Here is an 18611-nt window from a genome sequence, read left to right on the forward strand (position 1 = left end):
GAACTCAATGGGGTGTGTACTAGGGCAACATGAAGAGTCTGGTCGAAAAGAGCATGCAATATACTACCTTAGCAAAAAGTTTACTGACTGTGAAACAAGATACTCATTGCTCGAAAAAACTTGCTGCGCTTTGGCATGGGCTGCTCACCGACTGAGACAGTATATGTTGAACCATACCACTTTGTTAATCTCTAAAATGGATCCTATCAAGTATGTGTTAAAGAAACCCGCTCTCTCCGGACGAATAGCAAGATGGCAAATGATACTAATAGAATACGATATTCAGTACACAACGCGGAAGGCAATTGAGGGAAGGGTATTGGCTGATCATATAGCTTATCAAGCGGTGGATGACTATTAGTCTATGAATTTTGAGTTTCCAGACGAGGACGTTATGCTTGTTACTAATTACGAAGAACCTGGTCCGAATGAAGGACCTGAGCCAGGATCCCGATGGACTATGGTTTTTGACGGAGCTTCGAACGCACTTGGAAATGGTATTGGTGATGTGATTATTTCTCCCAAAGATGGTCATACGACATTCACTGCAAGACTATGTTTTGACTGCACTAACAATATGGCCGAATACGTAGCGTGCATCATGGGCATCACAGTTGCAATCGATTTGGGAATCAAATTTCTAGAGGTGTATGGGGATTCAGCCTTGGTAATCTGTCATATCAAAGGAGAATGGGACACGAAGCATCCTAATCTCATCGCTTACAAGGATCATGTGGTGACTTTGGTTCCTTATTTTGAAGAGATTACTTTTGAGCATATCCCACGAGAAGAGAATCAGTTGGCGGACGCGTTAACTACTATGTCATTTATGTTCAAAGTCAGATGGGACAATGTGGCGCCCATGATCACCATTGAAAGATTGGGTGAGCTGGTATATTGTTGTGAGATCGTTACGGAGGAGGTAAAAGAGAAACCTTGGTTCTATGAAGTAAAAAGGTATCTTGAAGCTCAGGAATATCCTGAAGGGGCATCTATTATTGGCAAGAAGTTTTTAAGGAGGTTCTCTGCCAAGTTTTATCTGAGTAATGGAATCTTATACAAGCATAATCATGACTCGACTCTGCTTCATTGTGTGAACAAGAAGGAAGTAGAACAAATAATGGAAGACATACATGAAGGTATCTTTGGAACTCATTCCAGTGGACATGTCATGGCTAAAAACATTTTGAGAGCGGGTTATTACTGGTCAACCATGGAGACTAACTGCCATCATCATTCCCGAACTTGCTATAAATGCCAGATCTATGCTGACAACGTGCCTCCGATTCCGCTGAATGTTTTGACTGCTCCCTGGCCTTTTGCAAGGCCAAAAATGCTTCATTTGGGAGATATGAGCCAAAACATTACAGGTCTTTTTGAAAGTCAACCAAAAGCTATTTTTTATTAAAGCCAATATCATCAAGATAAAATCTCCAAATTCTAAAAAGGTTCCAAAGTGTCTTGTAGAGGACATCTTGGGCTTTCCAAAAAGTCCTAGAACACCTTCATATGATATATATTGAAGGAGTTATGATTTGTTGAAGTTGGCAAAGTTTTGAAGAAACACATTGTAACACCCTTCTAATACCCCGCATAAATTATAAAACAATCAGAGTTTAACATGAATAAAAGGGCGTCACAATTCATTTAAAATAAAATTCTACATTCATGGTCATTCTCTAGTGAGAAACAACATTTGATTGGAATAGCATTCATGTTTATCACAACGGAAATTAAACAAACTTTGGATAATTCGTAAAACCACATAAAATAATATTCGTAAGGTCACATGCCTTAGTTTCAAAATAAATAATTATCCAAACAATCAAAATGAAATAATAGAGCATAATCAACTCTCAATCAAGCGTTCCCCAGTGTTACAAGTCTCAGAGCATGACACCGACACCTATTTATTAAGACTAAGGACATGACTTTACAAGCCATCCTCACCGATCGCTTAAGCCGCTACTTCAATCTAAAATCATCAAAGTAAGGGTGAGACTACATCATAAAGTAAATAGAATTATAAATCGTCAAATATAGAATTCATAAGCAATTATCCACCCTACTTAGCATATTCAAATTTATCAATTCATACCAATCACAATCATTAATCAATACACAATATTATAACATTGGAACACTTCCATTCATGTTATAATGATTCATACACCTAATGCAATGCAACTATATGCATGTGGTACCAAACATGGGATAACCCATCTCACCGATCCACCATCGTCAAGGATACGGCAACACCCACTCACTAATTCCACACAATGGGAATTAGCTACCACTGATCCACCGTCATCAAGGATCAGCCACATGATGATTATGAAATGTATGCATCCACCATAACATGCTCATCATCAACATTAATCAACCCAATGTCATAATCATCAACCAACACAACAATCAATTGCCACACACAGTTATGCTATTTCTCAACCATAACAAACACATATTTTACACCAACAATATATGTATATCAATCACCAGTTACAACCACAACATCGTAACGGATAAAACATTCATCAAAACACATGATAACCATATTTACCATGAACAACATACATTTTCATAACAAGCAGAAGAAATCACATTATAACAACCCACATCATTGCATAAATTCAACTATGCAAACAACAAATCAGTGCACCTCATCAACTATGCAAAACAAGAATAAACCACATTTGGAGAAAACGATACTCTTTAAAATAAAATAAAGTTATTGTTGTTTTCTTTATTTCATATGGTAAAGCATTCAATTTAAGGAAAAACGTCCAAAACAGCGTCTAAAACGGACTTACGTTTTAAAGTTAGGAGCTTTTAAAGTTAAGTAAAATTTAAGAAAATCTGTGGAACCCGGTTCCTCCCCAGCTGGGAACCGGTGCCTGCTGAACAAAATCACCTCGTTTTGGGTTTTCATTATGGGAACCCAGTTCCTCCCACCTGGGAACCGGTTCCTGACGCTGCTGTAGTAGAAAACTCCAATTTTATGACTTTTCTTCATTCCAACTTTCACTATGAACACCAAATAGGAACCCACACATTATGATGACCAATTTTCATTAGTTTTCATAATTCTAACACAACAACAATGCAATATAACTATCATCCATCAATTATAACAAACCAATTGCATCGTATTCATCAAATTGGGCATGTCAGTGTCAGAATCTCATAAACCCTAACATCCTAAATAGAGGTTCAACTCTTAATCCATCCTACCATCATCAAAACTATAATACGATTTAATAAAGAATAGTCACCCCTTACCTTAATTCAGGGTTGGATTCTATTTCTCTTCGCGTTCTCTCTACGTATTCCTCCATGTTCTTCGTGCCCTAGCTCTCTCCCTCTGCCTCTTCTCAAAACTTTGATCGTACAGAAGGATTCCCTATTTCCTCTTTTCTCTTTTTACCCCTAGGACCCCTAATATGGTCTTCCCATATTGCCCTCACTTACTCTTCATAAATGACCACTCTTACCCTTAATATCTCTAACACTGATATTATTTTATTTTACTATTTAAAATAATTCCGTTTATTATTCTAATTATTCTAAAATACGCCAAAATTCATCGATACACATAAGCATCACGCAAACCACCACGACATCAGATGAATCACCAAGACATCACATAAGTCATCATAATCTCAAACATCACAGATCATCACAAACCATAATAAGGACTCAACATATCATCACATTTTCAATACTTCACAATGACTCATAGATTCACGCTAAAATAATTAAATAAATAATTAGTCTAGAATTTGGGGTGTTACAACTCTCCCCCACTTAGAATATTTTCGTCCTCGAAAATTTATCCAATTTAACTACTTCAACTACTTATTCCATCCGACTAATCAACTATTATCTCCGAAAGGCAACCCCCTGTATGATACAACAATTCATAACATCAATGGCGAAAACAACACGAATGCTACTCAAGTAACACATTTTAAACTTAACATCACAACACAAAGAGTAACCAACTTAGGAATTCTCTAGTTTAAGATATAGAACACAACAACATAAGAACACACAACTTAAACACGACATCAACGCAACCAACCTACCAACATCATTTTACTCACGTTTGAACAAATCCAATACACCATGCATTCGCTGCACACTCTAATTACTTGTAAAGTATCAACCCTGCCAAGTTTACTCCAACTTTCAATCACCAAAACCGACATAACAAAGATTTTCGACTTAACTCTTCGAAAGTTCTGTTCCAACAGGTATTCTACGCTCTCGTAATTACCGAATACTTCAAACTTAGATCCGTAAGACAACACCTTGGAACATTCAACATAAACATACATATTCGTGTTCATTCATCAATGCACGAATACAAAGATGATAAATGCAAATCATTGAGACCGACTCACGACTCCATGCAAATGCAATGCGATACCAACTCAATCATCTCAAGTTCACTCAGGAACTTATTGGAACCATCGTTCGTTACTTAATGTAACTCCCTGTCGAGCATACGATGTTCACCCATTGCTCACACCCCACACGACACACGATGTTACAACGAATTCTCATTAGAATCACACAACACAAGAATGTACATCATGATGCTTCACATGCAAAATAACTCAAGACACTCTTGAAATGCATACATATTCACAATATATATTCATGCATTCATCTCATACTATCACATACAATGCATATACATTCACATCAATTACGCCAAACTGCAACGAATTCATTCACAATTAACATGCATTTACCTTTAATTTAGACAATGCATTTATTTGCCAAAGGCCACAATTCCAAATGGATTCCACAATCTAGGATTCACTCCATAAGGCTACCCACAACACATCGTATAACAACACACACAATTCTTTAAAAACAACCATTGACAAATCAAATAATACACAAGTGTTCGGCTTGACTCCAACCAATTCAACGTACATACTATACTAGTTGTCATGACACATCTATCCATCAATTATGATTCCGTCTACTATCAACAATAGATTAAGGGTGATCAGTTCCTCAATTTGCCAATAGACAGCCGATAATCATAACAGTGGCATAAATAATCATTACCCAACGACAATAGCGTACTTCAACTTGTGCCCAAGTCCATAAGCATAATGTTCCGCCGATTCTATAAGGCCTATCAACGTCTTCTTAGTCTCCTCAATTCCAACCTCGCCAATGATACAAAAACATTCAAAATCCAATACACATTCTTATACACGCTCGTAGCACCACACAATTATCAATTAAACATCCTTCTAACATCGGAAATTGTTACTACATCAAGTACAATCCAATTCGGTTCGCTCCAATTGCAACTTTCATCCAAGTTAAGAATTTCAACAATGCTAACCAACCAATCGTCTTTCTTTTATTCTCAGAACCTTTATAATCCTCCTAGTCAAGAATCACCCAACTTCAAACACAATTATCTCTTCCAATACAGACCTCCCAAGCACAAAATTATATTCTAAAATGAAGGGAAACTCATGTAGATTCCAGAACATCAAGAATCGCTCAAATCCGAGTTACGAGTAAAAAGTTATCATCCTTGCAATGGGACTGGTTCAGAATTCCCGTATGCAGAATTTTCCAAAAGGTAAGCATCAGACCCAATATTAAAACGCACTTTTCTTCCTCTTCACAAGCTTTCTAATGACAAATCTTATATGCAAACTGTATGGAATTTTTGTAAGCTTTCCAAAAAGTCCAGAATCGCTTCAATCTGAATCACAAGTAAAAAGTTATGCCCCTTTTACTAACAGCTGCTCCATAATTGCAAAAAAATCAGATTTTGAGATTGATGAACATAAGTTCCATCTCTCTCGCTTGCTTTCAAGATCTACCAACATCCTTTCTTTTCATCCAACTACGAAAATCACCCGACTATAATCCAACTACACTCAAGACATACCATCTACAGAATTAATCCATCAACTATCATTTCCGTTGGAATAATTCTTCATTCTCAATCAAGTTAGGTTCAAAAGTTAGGAGTTTTTAAAGTTAAGTAAAATTTAGGAAAAGTCCGTGGAACCCGGTTCCTCCCTATGTGGGAACCGGTTCCTGAAATCCTTCAGAAACACCTCTCTGGTTTTTACTACCAGGAACCAGGTTGTCCCTACGTGGGAACCGGTTCCTGCTGAACAGAAACTCTTCGTTGCGGATTTTTACTACGGGAACCCGGTTCCTCCCACCTGGGACCCGGTTCCTGACGCTGCTGTAGCAGAAAAACCCCGATTTTCCACCACCGTGGAAACCCGAATCCATACCAATTCGCACCCAAATGTATTATAGCATCAAACAACAACCACAAACACAAATTGGCACATTTATAACACATTTCAACCATCCAATTAACACCATACATGATCAATACAACATTATTAATCAATTCTCCCAAAACCTAACATTCTACAACCTAAGCATAACTCAATTGACACAAACAACATGTTCAATCCATTCTACTACCTATAATCCCATAATAGAAGATAAATGGAAGAGTCCCCCCTTACCTGAAGGTTGATTCTTCGCTCTTCCTCTTTTCGCACTTCTCCGCTTCTCTGCTCTTTCACGCTCAGACTTCTCTTCTCTTGGTTCTATTTCTCTTTTCTAACAATCCCTTTATTTTGTGAAAAAATAAAATAAAACTATTCTAATTAGTAATAGGGCCTACCAACACACCCCCTCTTTACTAATCACAGCTTAAGCCCACTTGCTTAATTCTCACAATTCTCAATAATTCCAAATAATTCCCATAATTCAATTAAATTAATTTAAATTAAATTATGAAAATACGGAGTGTTACACTTGAAGCTTGATGTGAGGATCCTCAGAGACATATGAGAGGTCATGAAGTCCTCTTGAGGCTTTGGAAACTGATTATACCTTGAGAGAAGTAAAACCCTAATTGTGGATTGATGTCTTAGGAGGCAGATAGTCATGCCTATTTCTTGCATAGTCTTGAGCAGTTAAAAATCATATGGGTCAAAATATCTTAAAATATGATGGGCAAATTTTGGGGTATGACAGCTGCCCCTGTTCAATCTTCTTAAACTTGAAGATGTAGATTAGCTCATTAGCCTATCGTGATCTGAAGGTAGAAGAGGATTGAACACTAGAGTACCCAAAAATTTGCGCTCGTTGGTGCAGGAAGTGATGGGCTTAAAGATGCCATCCAGATGTATACGAAGCGTTGTCGGAGCTGGGTTTAGAGATGCCATCCAGATGTTGGTCAAGATGTTTGTCTAAAGCAGATGCTTTTCAGACTGATTCATATGCATTGATTGTGTCTGAAGGAGAGATTCATCAAAATGAAGTAATGTCTTACAAAATACTTCCTGAATAGAGTAGATAATTAACTGATGTAAAGGAGATTAGGCTTTAAACAAAGCTCGGGAAGAAGTGTCTTGTGGAAGATTAACTAAGATGCTACTTGAAAGGGCAAGAGATGTCTTAGAAAAGGTCGAATGAGTATTTTAAGGAGGATTACCTAAAGAGGTTGAGATATATCTTAAACAAGACTAACCTATAAAGGCTCCTAGAAAGGATATGAAACGTCTTAAACAAGACTACCTAGAAAGGCTCCTAGAAAGGATATGAAAATGTCTTAGAGAAGACTACCTATAAAGGTTCCTAGAAAGGATATGATATGTCTTAAACAAGACTACCTAGAAAGGTTCTTAGAAAGGATATGATATGTCTTAAACAAGACTGACCTAGAAAGGCTCCTAGAAAGGATATGATAAATGTCTTAGAGAAGACTACATAGAAAGGCTCCTAGAAAGGGTGATAAACGTCTTACAAAAGACTACCTATAAAGGTTCCTAGAAAGGATGATAAATGTCTTAGAAAAGACTACCTAGAAAGGTTCCTAGAAAGGATGATAAATGTCTTAGAAAAGACTACCTATAAAGCTTCCTAGAAAGGATGATAAATGTCTTAGAAAAGACTACCTAGAAAGATTCCTAGAAAGGATGATAAATGTCTTAGAAAAGACTACCTAGAAAGGTTCCTAGAAAGGATGATAAACGTCTTACAAAAGACTACCTATAAAGGTTCCTAGAAAGGATGATAAACGTCTTAGAAAAGACTGCCTAGAAAGGTTCCTGAAAGGATGATAAACGTCTTAGAAAAGACTACCTAGAAAGGATAAGAAAGTTCTTTGATTGTTTATGAATTACCTTATAAGAAAGATCCTAAATGAAGCATCATAATTGTATTTGTCTTGAATGAGTGTCAGAATTAAATCGTTGATACGATCGTCTTTGCACCATATTTGAATGAGAAAGTTCTTTTGATCGAGAGATGTCATGAAAAGGAAAAATTAGTTTTATGCAATGTCATGATGTAGGTATTGTGTGATGAGGTTCTCGCAATATACGAGAGTACTATATGTTATGCATGCATTATGAATGATGCACGAATGGACTATATAGTCGAAGCATATTGGTAACTTTGTATAGAAATTGCTGGTTGAGAAAATAAATCTCTGTATGCTGCTGGATATGATGACATGGGGTTGAGAATTCATGTCTTTCGTTCGAGGATATCCAGCTGGGGATTTTGATCGTCACTTTGGGATGAAAGTAACTTGAGTGATTTGATCCTGATGTATCTTGGGGACAAGAGAGAAGAATAATCTTATGATGTACTATTTGATTGAGCTCAGCTGTGAGTGTCAACTTTTAAGGATAGTCAGTTTGGTTAAACCCCGTTGGAGAAGAAAAATTGTGTCGGAGAATCGGCAGTGTCGAAGATGTAAACTCCGTTGGGAAACCAAGCCTCTGTTGGAAAGAGATTATTTGAAGATGACTTCTCAAGGATTACTCTGTGAAGATGTTTTGTGAAAACAACTCTATGGGGAAGGTTCCTCGAGGTTTTGATTTTTCATTGCCCCATGTCTTTGAGTACTTGCTCTTGGAAAACAATTTTTAACCATATATGGTCCTTCGCTTGTGGGAGTCCACCTGCCCCTAGATTCAGTAACTTGGTACGATTGACGTTTGAGATTACTGGAACTTCGCATGAGAGACTAATACTGACACTATCTGATACTAATAGCTAGATAGCTTTGGCTGAGATTTGTGACTGATGCAACATGCCCCTAGTGATGGGATAGCATTTCTGGTTGTTCAGCGCTTTTGAGAGTTTTTATGAATCGTGACCAGATTGCCCATGGTAGATGGAATCATAATATGTCATGCCCCTTGTATATACAAGCTTTTAGCTGACTGAGTCAGGCGTACGAGACGTCTCTGCAAATTTATCTATCGGGAGGACTTTTAGTCATTAGTCATACCCCATGCAGATTCTTCCTGGTGCCAAACATTTGAAGTTATGAAGACAAAATCGTTTTATAATGACACTCATAAAATGTAATGCATATGTTTGCCTTGAAGTTTAAAAACGTTTTTAGTATAACAAAAAATGTAAGAAAGCGACATTTGTAAAAACGTGATATCAACTTAGGATTTATGGTAAACCTTAAGGAGTCAGGATACCTTTTGGTAATAGTATGCTTTCGAACTAACCATGCTTCAGTTAGGACTTTCAAGGGTTGTAACGAGGCTAGGCTCACGTTTTAAAGAAATAAAGGATAATGGCTCGAAGTATATTTATACCCATCCCAATCTTCGTGATGTTATTCAGTCCTATACCCAGCTAACTATGCGTTGAAGCTCCAAAATATTTTGGCATTGTAACATTGACATTGGTGACGGTTCAAAAAGCCTGAAGTTTGTTTAAAAGGCAATCATCTATCTCCCTTTCTTTCGTAATATATTTTTTTTGTCGAGGGTTTGCAGTGAATTGTTTTTTTTGTGATAACAGTCAGTGGGATGTTTCAATATCTGATAAGTCTCCTTCATAGATTTTGACTTAACAGTTTTCTTTTTCTTTTGATAAAATGTTGACTGCCTGAATTAATAATTACGGGGAACTGTCATACCCTAATTTTTGACCCCCCTGAGATGACATATCTTTAGGATTTTCATCAGGTCAAAGCAAGTACCCAGAGCAGTCACTTCTTCATCTGGCATTTAATCGAGGATGCTCAAAAACAAGAAAACTTAGGCAAAGGATCAATCAATAGAAGGATTAGTCTCTAATACAATCATAAGACTCAAGAGCTTCATTATTTCACCTATGATTGATTAGACACCCAGTCATCTGAGTACAGGTTTACTCAGGTCACCAGACTAGGGTTTTTTAGCCTATCAAGGACTAAAATCAGGGATCACCTTTGGGAAACCCTAAAAAGCCCCAGGGGATCATTCAAAGACATCAATCATTTTTAAATAACTCATATGACAAGATCCACTGGACATCACACCTCAATTCAAGGTCTACAGTCATTATTTTCATATGGTCGACAATTAGGGTTTTTGACCTAATTCACCAGGATAGTTGACTTTTAATCAGGGCATGGATCCAAAACTCAAGACATGATTCAAGAACCTCTACTACCTCAATATAATCCATTTACACCATTCATTTGAGGAGAAGATCTTGATTCTACACAAAAGTCCAAAATTTCACCTTATCTGGAAAAAGTCAACTGTATGGGTTCACCTTTGACTTTTAAGATTTTTGGTCAAACCATGACTTTCAAGGATCAATATCATCAATATATGGATATTAAAGTCATTTGACCAAAGAAATTCAAGAAGAATCTTCAAGGAGCAAAAAGTCGGGAATTAGGGTTTTTGAGGGCATTGTGGGAACTCAAAATTTCACCTACACAACTCAAAAAACTTCCAACATGAAAGTTGTAGATCTTGCAAAATAAAACAACATCTTACAAAGGAACTTTTTTCAAAAGATCAATCATTTAAGAGTTTTGGAAATTTTGGAGTTTTAGGTCATAAACACTTAGAAATTTTTCTAAGTGTTTTAACCTAGTTTTCTTCCAACTTTGGCCTCATTTTTCACAAATTTGCCAAAGGATTTTGAAGAAACTCCAAACTAATGATTTGAAGTAGATGTTTAGGGCTTTCCAAATTGTGTTCAACCTTCTCCAAATTCATTTTGAGCTAAGAGTTATGCTTGTTCAAAGTTGGCCTCATGAAGTGAAATTATAGGTCATGCATCATTTTGGAATTTTGAAATTTTGTGCACATGACCTCAAATATGGATGCTACACGACCCATAACACATCTGAAAACATACCATGCATTCATTTTCACCATGCCATGATAATTGAAGAAGATTCCTAAAACAAGAACATGTGATTATGTAATGATTACATTTGTGAATTTATGGCAAATTGATGAATCACCCAAGGAATCTTCTCACCAACCAATTAGAGCTCACTTTGCATCTGAAATGTTCCCCAAGATCAGATAGAATCAATGGATAGGGGAAGCTAGCCCGAAAATGCATCATTGCATTTAGGATCTTTTCAAAATTTCTTCTTGGCTAAGAAACCAAACTTCTTTCATTAAGCAAGCTCACCACAGCCAATTGATCTGCATTCATTTGCCTATTAATAGGAGGGCATACTTCAGTAGAAAAACACACCAAAGCAACCATATTCCTTGCTTTCTCTTTCTCTTCTCATGCTTATTGTTTTTCAAAGTTCTTTGGCAAGAAGAATCGTTTTCTTCAAACCAGAGCTTATCTTTGGAAAGTAAGCATTCTAACATCTCAAGGGAGGTCATTTGAGGTGATCCAAGCACCTGGATCATTTCTGTAAGTGGAGGAACACCATTGTTGCTCTCACTTTGAAGCTGTTGCAGTTGGAGGTCCATAGTGCAATTCAGAAGGTTTCCAATCGAGCCAAGCATCCAGGCACGTTCCATAGGAGGTAGTGAAGCTGTTCAGATGACTGCAGCTCATCTGTAACTCAAGAATCATCACTCTCCATGTTCACTTGAAGCTCAAATCGAGGGAGGTCCATAGAACAATTCAGAAGGATTGAGGTTACAACAAACATTCAGTTAGCATCACTGAGTCCCAAGGAAGCTTTTGGGATCATTCATACAAGCCCAGTTGCTCTCTATCATCCTCACGACCTCCATTTTCAGAGGTAAGTTTCTGAACTCCGCCTCTTTAATTTAAGCACTCTTTATGATATAGCTCGATTCTATCTTGTTCAGCATCATCAGAGGATTGAAAACCCTCTATCATCATTCATTTATCTTTCAGTATAGCCATTTAATTTGATTTTTAAATTTTAGGGTTCTTCACGATTTCTGGTAAATTAGTTAGATGTAGTTAATATAAATCTATGTTAGTTACATATTTAGAATCGTGAGTGAATTTAGAGCAAGTTTGGTCTTTACATCGTTGCAAATGGTTGAGAGTTGAGAGAGTTCAGATTTTCAAAAATTCAAAGCTAGAGGTTGAAGATGACAATGGTGGTGGCGCGCAAAAATTCAAATTCAGGAAAGAGTTTATTTTATTTTGAGTGATAGTTGTCTTATAAACGACTAAAACGTGATAGCCCAGTGGTAAAGAGTGTTTGTGTGTTGCGCGTGCCCAAGGTCTGGGGTTCGAATCCCCCTCGCCCCAGACCTTTTGATTTTATTTCTCTTTTATTGCTTCTATGCACTTGAGTAATGTATGATTTGCAATGGAACCATTCTTTTGTCACTAAGCGCGCGTTGGCTCAGTGGTGTTGTTTTGGGCTGGTAACATAAAGGGCGTGGGTTCAAACCTGGTTGGTGACAAAACCCTATTTTTTTACCACTTTTTTCCATTTGATTTCTTCACAACTTCAACCAATTATTTAACCTATCAAATTAATTTATTTTCACTTCATTTTTCACACACTTGTCATTTAATATATCTATTTTGTGAATAATCAAAAAAATCATAAAAATATTATTTATTTCATGTATTTTAATTAGGTTTAAAATAGTATGTTTTTAAGTGTTTTCTTAAATACTTTAAATATATATTGTCATGTTATTTTAACCTATTTATTTTGTGAATAAGCTCATGATAAAACCCTATTTGTTTAGGTCTTAATTAGGCATAGATCTTTATTCTTTACCTTAATTAAGTTGACTTTTGTCAATTTTCAAAGCTATTACCAGTCTCCGATTAAACGGATGATTAAGGTTTTCAAACAACAAAACCTTATACCATTTCAAATCATTTTCAAACTGCTTTTGTAACCAGTACTGTAAAGTACTGGGCCTCTAATAGAGTGTAAGTCCCAAACACCTTCTCTTCTTAGCTTGTTTTCAAAACTGTATTTTCAAAATCTTCTTTCTGTTTTCAAAACATTCTTCTGGTATTTGAAGGGCATTATTCCCGGTGAAACTCTTCAGATACCTATGTGACCTTTGTCCATCTTCACTTCTTCTGTTTTCAAAAACCCTTAACTGTTTATAATAAATATTCAATTGTTATCAACAAAACAACAAAAATATTGTTGAGGCTCTGTACATACTTCTCCAAAGGCCTCCACTCCATCCAGGTTAGGCTTTACAAGCTTTCAATTTACAGTCTTTATTTAAATTACTGTCAAATATAAACTGTGCATATATATTAGTTTAGAACTACGTTTGAGTGTAAACCCTAGGACAGTTAAAATATATATATATTATAGGAATATGACCTTGGATTGAGAATGTCTTCCCGGTGAAGGCTCTTTCCTAATTAGAGATCTGTAGTTCAAACCCCCAAGATGAATTATTCCCGGTGAAACATCTTGGCAAAAACCTTATAATCCAAAAAAATAGGACACATCCACCCAAAGAGGAATTATTCCCGGTGAAACCTCTTACCCATTTGCTTAGAGCCAAAATAAGTTCAAAACTACATAGCTTTCTCTTGTGCTATAACAAGGACCCTCGATTAGCCTCCTCTTGGGCTTTGTACAAGGACCCACAGGCTTCTTAAAAGCATTTCCAGCTTCCTTTTGAGCTTGTATACAAGGACCCATCAGGTTTCTTATAAACATAGGAACAGGTCTTTAGTCACCTTTTAACATACCCTGGTGAGTTTCTTCCAATTTAAACCAGACTTTAAACAAGCTAAGTTTGTCTCAATTTCACATTGAGTACACCTTTTGGAATGAGAGACATGGACAGTCTCTGTCACCATTATCTTCATCAATCTTCCTTAGTAGAGTCTAGGATCTATGTGTGCTTATCCTCAAAGTGTCAGCCTTCATCTTGGGCTTTAAACAAGAAGTCTCCACTAGATAATCTTTCTGCTATCATCTTAACAAAATCCCTGGAAAGGGTTAGCCTCCAAAATCATTCCTTCATTTTAATAAAATCCCTGGAAAGGGTTAGCCTCCAAAGTCAATTAATAAAAATCTGTTTAAAATGTCAAAACCCCTGGAAAGGGTTAGCCTCCAATATCAGTCTTTCAAAACCAAATATTCATTCTCTTAGGAGATAATTTCCCCAAAAGAGTCAAAACCCCTGGAAAGGGTCAGCCTCCAAAAACATGATAAAATCAGTCTTTTAACAGACAAATTCACCAGCTGAGTCAAAATCCCTGGAAAGGGTTAGCTTCCAAAGAAAAACAGTCTTTTAATAAATAAAATCTCCTCAGTAGAGTCAAAACCAACAAAAACAGTTAGCCTCAACCTTGGGCTTCATACAAGGCACCAAATAATAAAACTCCCCTGTCAAGAGTCAGCCTCAACCTTGGGCATTGTACAAGGCAGATAATAGAGTCTCCCCAGTGAGTTCCTCATCATTCAGTAGCCACAACCTTGGGCTTTGTACAAAGCAGATTAAACCATATTTCATGAGTCAAAGATTCCTAACACATAGGATCTTTTCCCCATAGAGTCATCCATACTCAGTTTATTTTAGAGTCAGCCACAACCTTGGGCTTTGTACAAGGCAGAAAATAATGTTTTTTTTCCTAGCTAGAGTCAGCCTCAATTCTGGGCTTTATACAGAACACCAAATAAAAATCCATCAAAATAAACACTCTCCAAACAGAGTCAGCCTCAATTCTGGGCTTTGTACAGAACACAAAAATACCCTGTAATTAATCCTCAATGGAGTCATCTCCTAGAGTCAATAATAATTAATAAATCAATCAAAAAGCCTCAAGCTTGGGCCTCATACAAGCCAGCTAAAGTCAAATCTTTTATACAGTAGATAGACATAGCTTATCTCTATAGAGAGATATTTTTACTACTCTACCACATTCAAACAAACAAACATTTCAATTTCAATTTTAATCAAGTCTCCCATTTAGGATTTTGAAAGGCATGAGCTGGCAGTAAAACCCAGACATGTGGTAACTTTCCCTAATTTGGATGAGCATCTTTCTTTCATTTAAGAGGCATTTGACTGGTATACTTGCACATACACAAGTAAGGTCCCCCTCTTGAATGAAATGAATTCAGTTATTCTGTCACTCTTTTAAATGTTTGTGGTAGAATAGTACAAATACCTCTCTGTAAAGATGATTTCATGTCTCTTTACTGTAAACAGAGATTTAATTCAAGCTTCAACCTTGAGCTTCAAGCAAGGCACCAAGAATAATTAATTTCCCTAGTTAGTTCCCCGAACTACATTAAGCTCTGACTTCCACTAGGGATATGTAGGCATGAGGTTCACAAGGAATCTCAGCGAGCTAATAAAATACCAAAAATAGTCAGTTTGTCTGTTTGTCTGTCTTTTAAAATCAATTCAATTCCTTCTCCTAACACAAAGGAGAAACTTTCCCAATCATTAGCAATAAACACAATCACAATGACACAGAGAAGGTTCCTGTAGAGTACTACAGATATGTAGGGTGTTTAAACACTTCCCTATGTATAACCGACCTCCCGGACTCCAGAATTTCTAGTCTAGGTGAATCCCCACACTTAGCAAACTCCTAGGGTTTAGTTGAGATCTTTTTTCCCGTTTCCTACTCGTAGGACAAATAAGAAAGTTCGTGTGATATCGTAGGAAGAACTGAAACAAAATTCCTCCCACCACGGGCGCATTCTCCTTCCAAATTTCGCGTGAAGGGTCTAGCGTGCCGTCCTCCCAAGTGAAACGGGAAGGTAAAAAAAACGACACCACAGAAAAAATGGCGACTCTGCTGGGGATATAAGTGTTAAAAACCTTGGTTTTTCATCCAAACCAATGGTTGACCTGTTGCTGGTCCAGCCCCAATGAGGAATTAGGGATGCCAAATTCCCCCTCAAACAAGAGAGGTCCTGCCTAACCTTTGTGTCATTTCATGTGTTTGCTGCATTTATATTTGTTTATTTTGTTTATTCTGTATCGGGAAAGGGCTTGATTCCCCCTTGTGGTGAGAAATCCTATACCCGGATTTGAGTGCAACATAAGATAGGATGGAGGATGTCTTCCCGGTGAAGGCCCTCTAATCTTGGTTTCCAAATCTACCCTTGGGATTTGCCTGGCTGGTTGTGATTAACTGCGCCACTGCATTCCGAGACTGATTTGTACCAGGAGGACCTAGAAACACATTAACCCCACTTAAAGCCTTTTTTAGGACGTAGAGTGGTGATTACGGAAGTAATTGTCACGCAGATACTACACTCAGAGAAAACTCTCTTATAGATACCAATCAACGTATCTTTAAGGTTGAGCAAAAACTCTGAGACCCCTAGAACCCGTTCTACAGGTACAAAAATCCTTATCCTTAGTTTACCATTGGGGCGAGGTTTGCGTTTTGACTTCATGACCACTATACCCTTCAACGCCATGTTTGTTTAAAAACTCTTGTGTGTGCATTCATGCATTCATGCATCATTCATTAATAAACAATTAAAACCAAAAAGAGTCTTTTTCGAGTCGTTTTTCAAGGAAACTAAATAACGAACGTTTTGAACTTCATAGATAGAGAGAAACGGAGAGAGGACTTAAGGATTTATACCATGGATTACGGAAGAAAGAGAGCCAGGAAATATACCTTCAAGATTCCCCAGGTCGAGGAACTGGGAAAGCTCGGAAAACTGGTGGTTAACCCCCAGGCTTTCAAGGAGAAGTATGGAAAACTTCTGCCTTTGCTCAATACCAACATGGTGGATGGGATCCTTCCCACCTTGGTACAGTTTTACGATCCAACGTATCACTGCTTCACCTTTCCAGATTATCAGCTCATGCCTACGTTGGAGGAGTACTCTCGTCTGATTGGAATACCCGTGTACGCGCTAGATCAGTACTCTGGTTTGGAAAAGAATCCTGACGACATTATCATTGCTGCAACTACTCCTTTGAACGTAGTCGACATCAGAACTCATATGGTGAGTAGAGGAGGAATTCAAGGATTGCCTTCCAAATTCCTGTTTGATCAAGCTCGGTACTTCGTCAGCATCCAAGATATGAGCGCTTTTGAGGAAATCTTGGCTTTGCTTATCTACGGATTGTTTTTGTTCCCTAACATTAACGATTTCGTCGACATCAACGCAATTAAGATCTTCTTAATTGGAAATCCAGTTCCAACCTTGCTTGCGGATGCTTATCACTCTGTGCATTCAAGAAACCTGCAGCGAGGAGGATTAATCACATGCTGCGTACCGTTGTTATACGAATGGTTCGTTTCGCACCTACCAAAGTCTAGCACTTTCTGGAACATGAGGGATGGCCTTTACTGGTCACAGAAAATCACGTCTCTCACTCATACGGACATTGAGTGGTGTAGTCCTGACAACGACGAAACCAAGATCATCTTCAGTTGTGGGAATTTTCCCAACATACCCCTTATTGGAACTAAGGGAGGAATCAGTTACAATCCAGCTTTAGCCCGTCGCCAATACGGCTATCCCATGAAAAATATACCAAGTAACATCCAATTGGAGGGTCTGTTCTTCAAGAACATCGACGATCATGGCAACATGCTGAAGAAGGAAATTGTCCAAGCCTGGCGTCTTGTTCACACAAAAGGGAGAAGATTGTTAGGAAAACATCTTTGCATCTCCCTGGATCCTTACCTTCAATGGGTACGCGTCAGAGCATTCAAGCTCAGGATGCCATATCAACATCAAGAACCTATTCCCCTAAGGGAACCAATTTACCTTTTCTCCACCGATGTTGAAAAATTACAAGCGGCATTAAACAAGGTATGCCAAGAAAGGAATGCTTGGAGGAACAAGTATCGAGTCGTCAACACGGAAAATGTTGAGATTCAAAACATCCTAAGAAGGAAGGATAAGTTACTTGAAGTACTCGATCGACAAGTGACACAATCATCACTTTCTCATCATATCCCTCCTGCTTCCTGGATCATCGATCAACTCACGTCAGAGAACGCTCAGCTCAAGAAACAGAAGAAGATGTTAGAACGTGAAGTCGGCTCTTCATCAAAGTTTTAGAGTCCTTTCTCTCGGTTTCTCTGTATTTCCCTTTTCAAAGTGTGTAAAAAACGGCGTTTTCGCTTAATTAATAAAAGTTTGATGTTTCATAACGTAATTATGGTATTTCCTTGAAAAATATTAACTTAATTGCATATCATACATCGCTTTAGTCGTACGCACTGACACGAGAATTGTCGCGGATCTAATAGTCACTTTCCTTTCTCCAGAAAGAGAGGAGGAGAAGGAGGTGAACCAAGACTTTCATGCTGTCTCATCCATACAACACTCGTTCAAGTCGCAAGAAAAGAATGGAAGACTTTGAGCAAGAGAATGGAGAACTCAGAGGAGAGGTTAATACTCTCAA

At 37.6% G+C, this 18611-nt stretch overlaps 1 protein-coding gene across 1 annotated transcript in view; it reads left to right on the forward strand.

Annotated features, from left to right (window-relative positions):
* Positions 1-364: 364 nt before the first annotated feature.
* The window catches only part of LOC131659268 (uncharacterized), a 65844-nt gene continuing 47597 nt past the window's right edge, over positions 365-18611 (forward strand). The window contains exon 1 of the mRNA XM_058928478.1: positions 365-1139. Within this exon, the coding sequence (XP_058784461.1) occupies positions 365-1139 (775 nt within the window). The remainder of the gene's footprint in view (positions 1140-18611) is intronic.

The sequence above is a fragment of the Vicia villosa genome, linkage group LG3, assembly GCF_029867415.1.
Source record: "Vicia villosa cultivar HV-30 ecotype Madison, WI linkage group LG3, Vvil1.0, whole genome shotgun sequence".
Classification (NCBI taxonomy): Eukaryota; Viridiplantae; Streptophyta; class Magnoliopsida; order Fabales; family Fabaceae; genus Vicia; species Vicia villosa.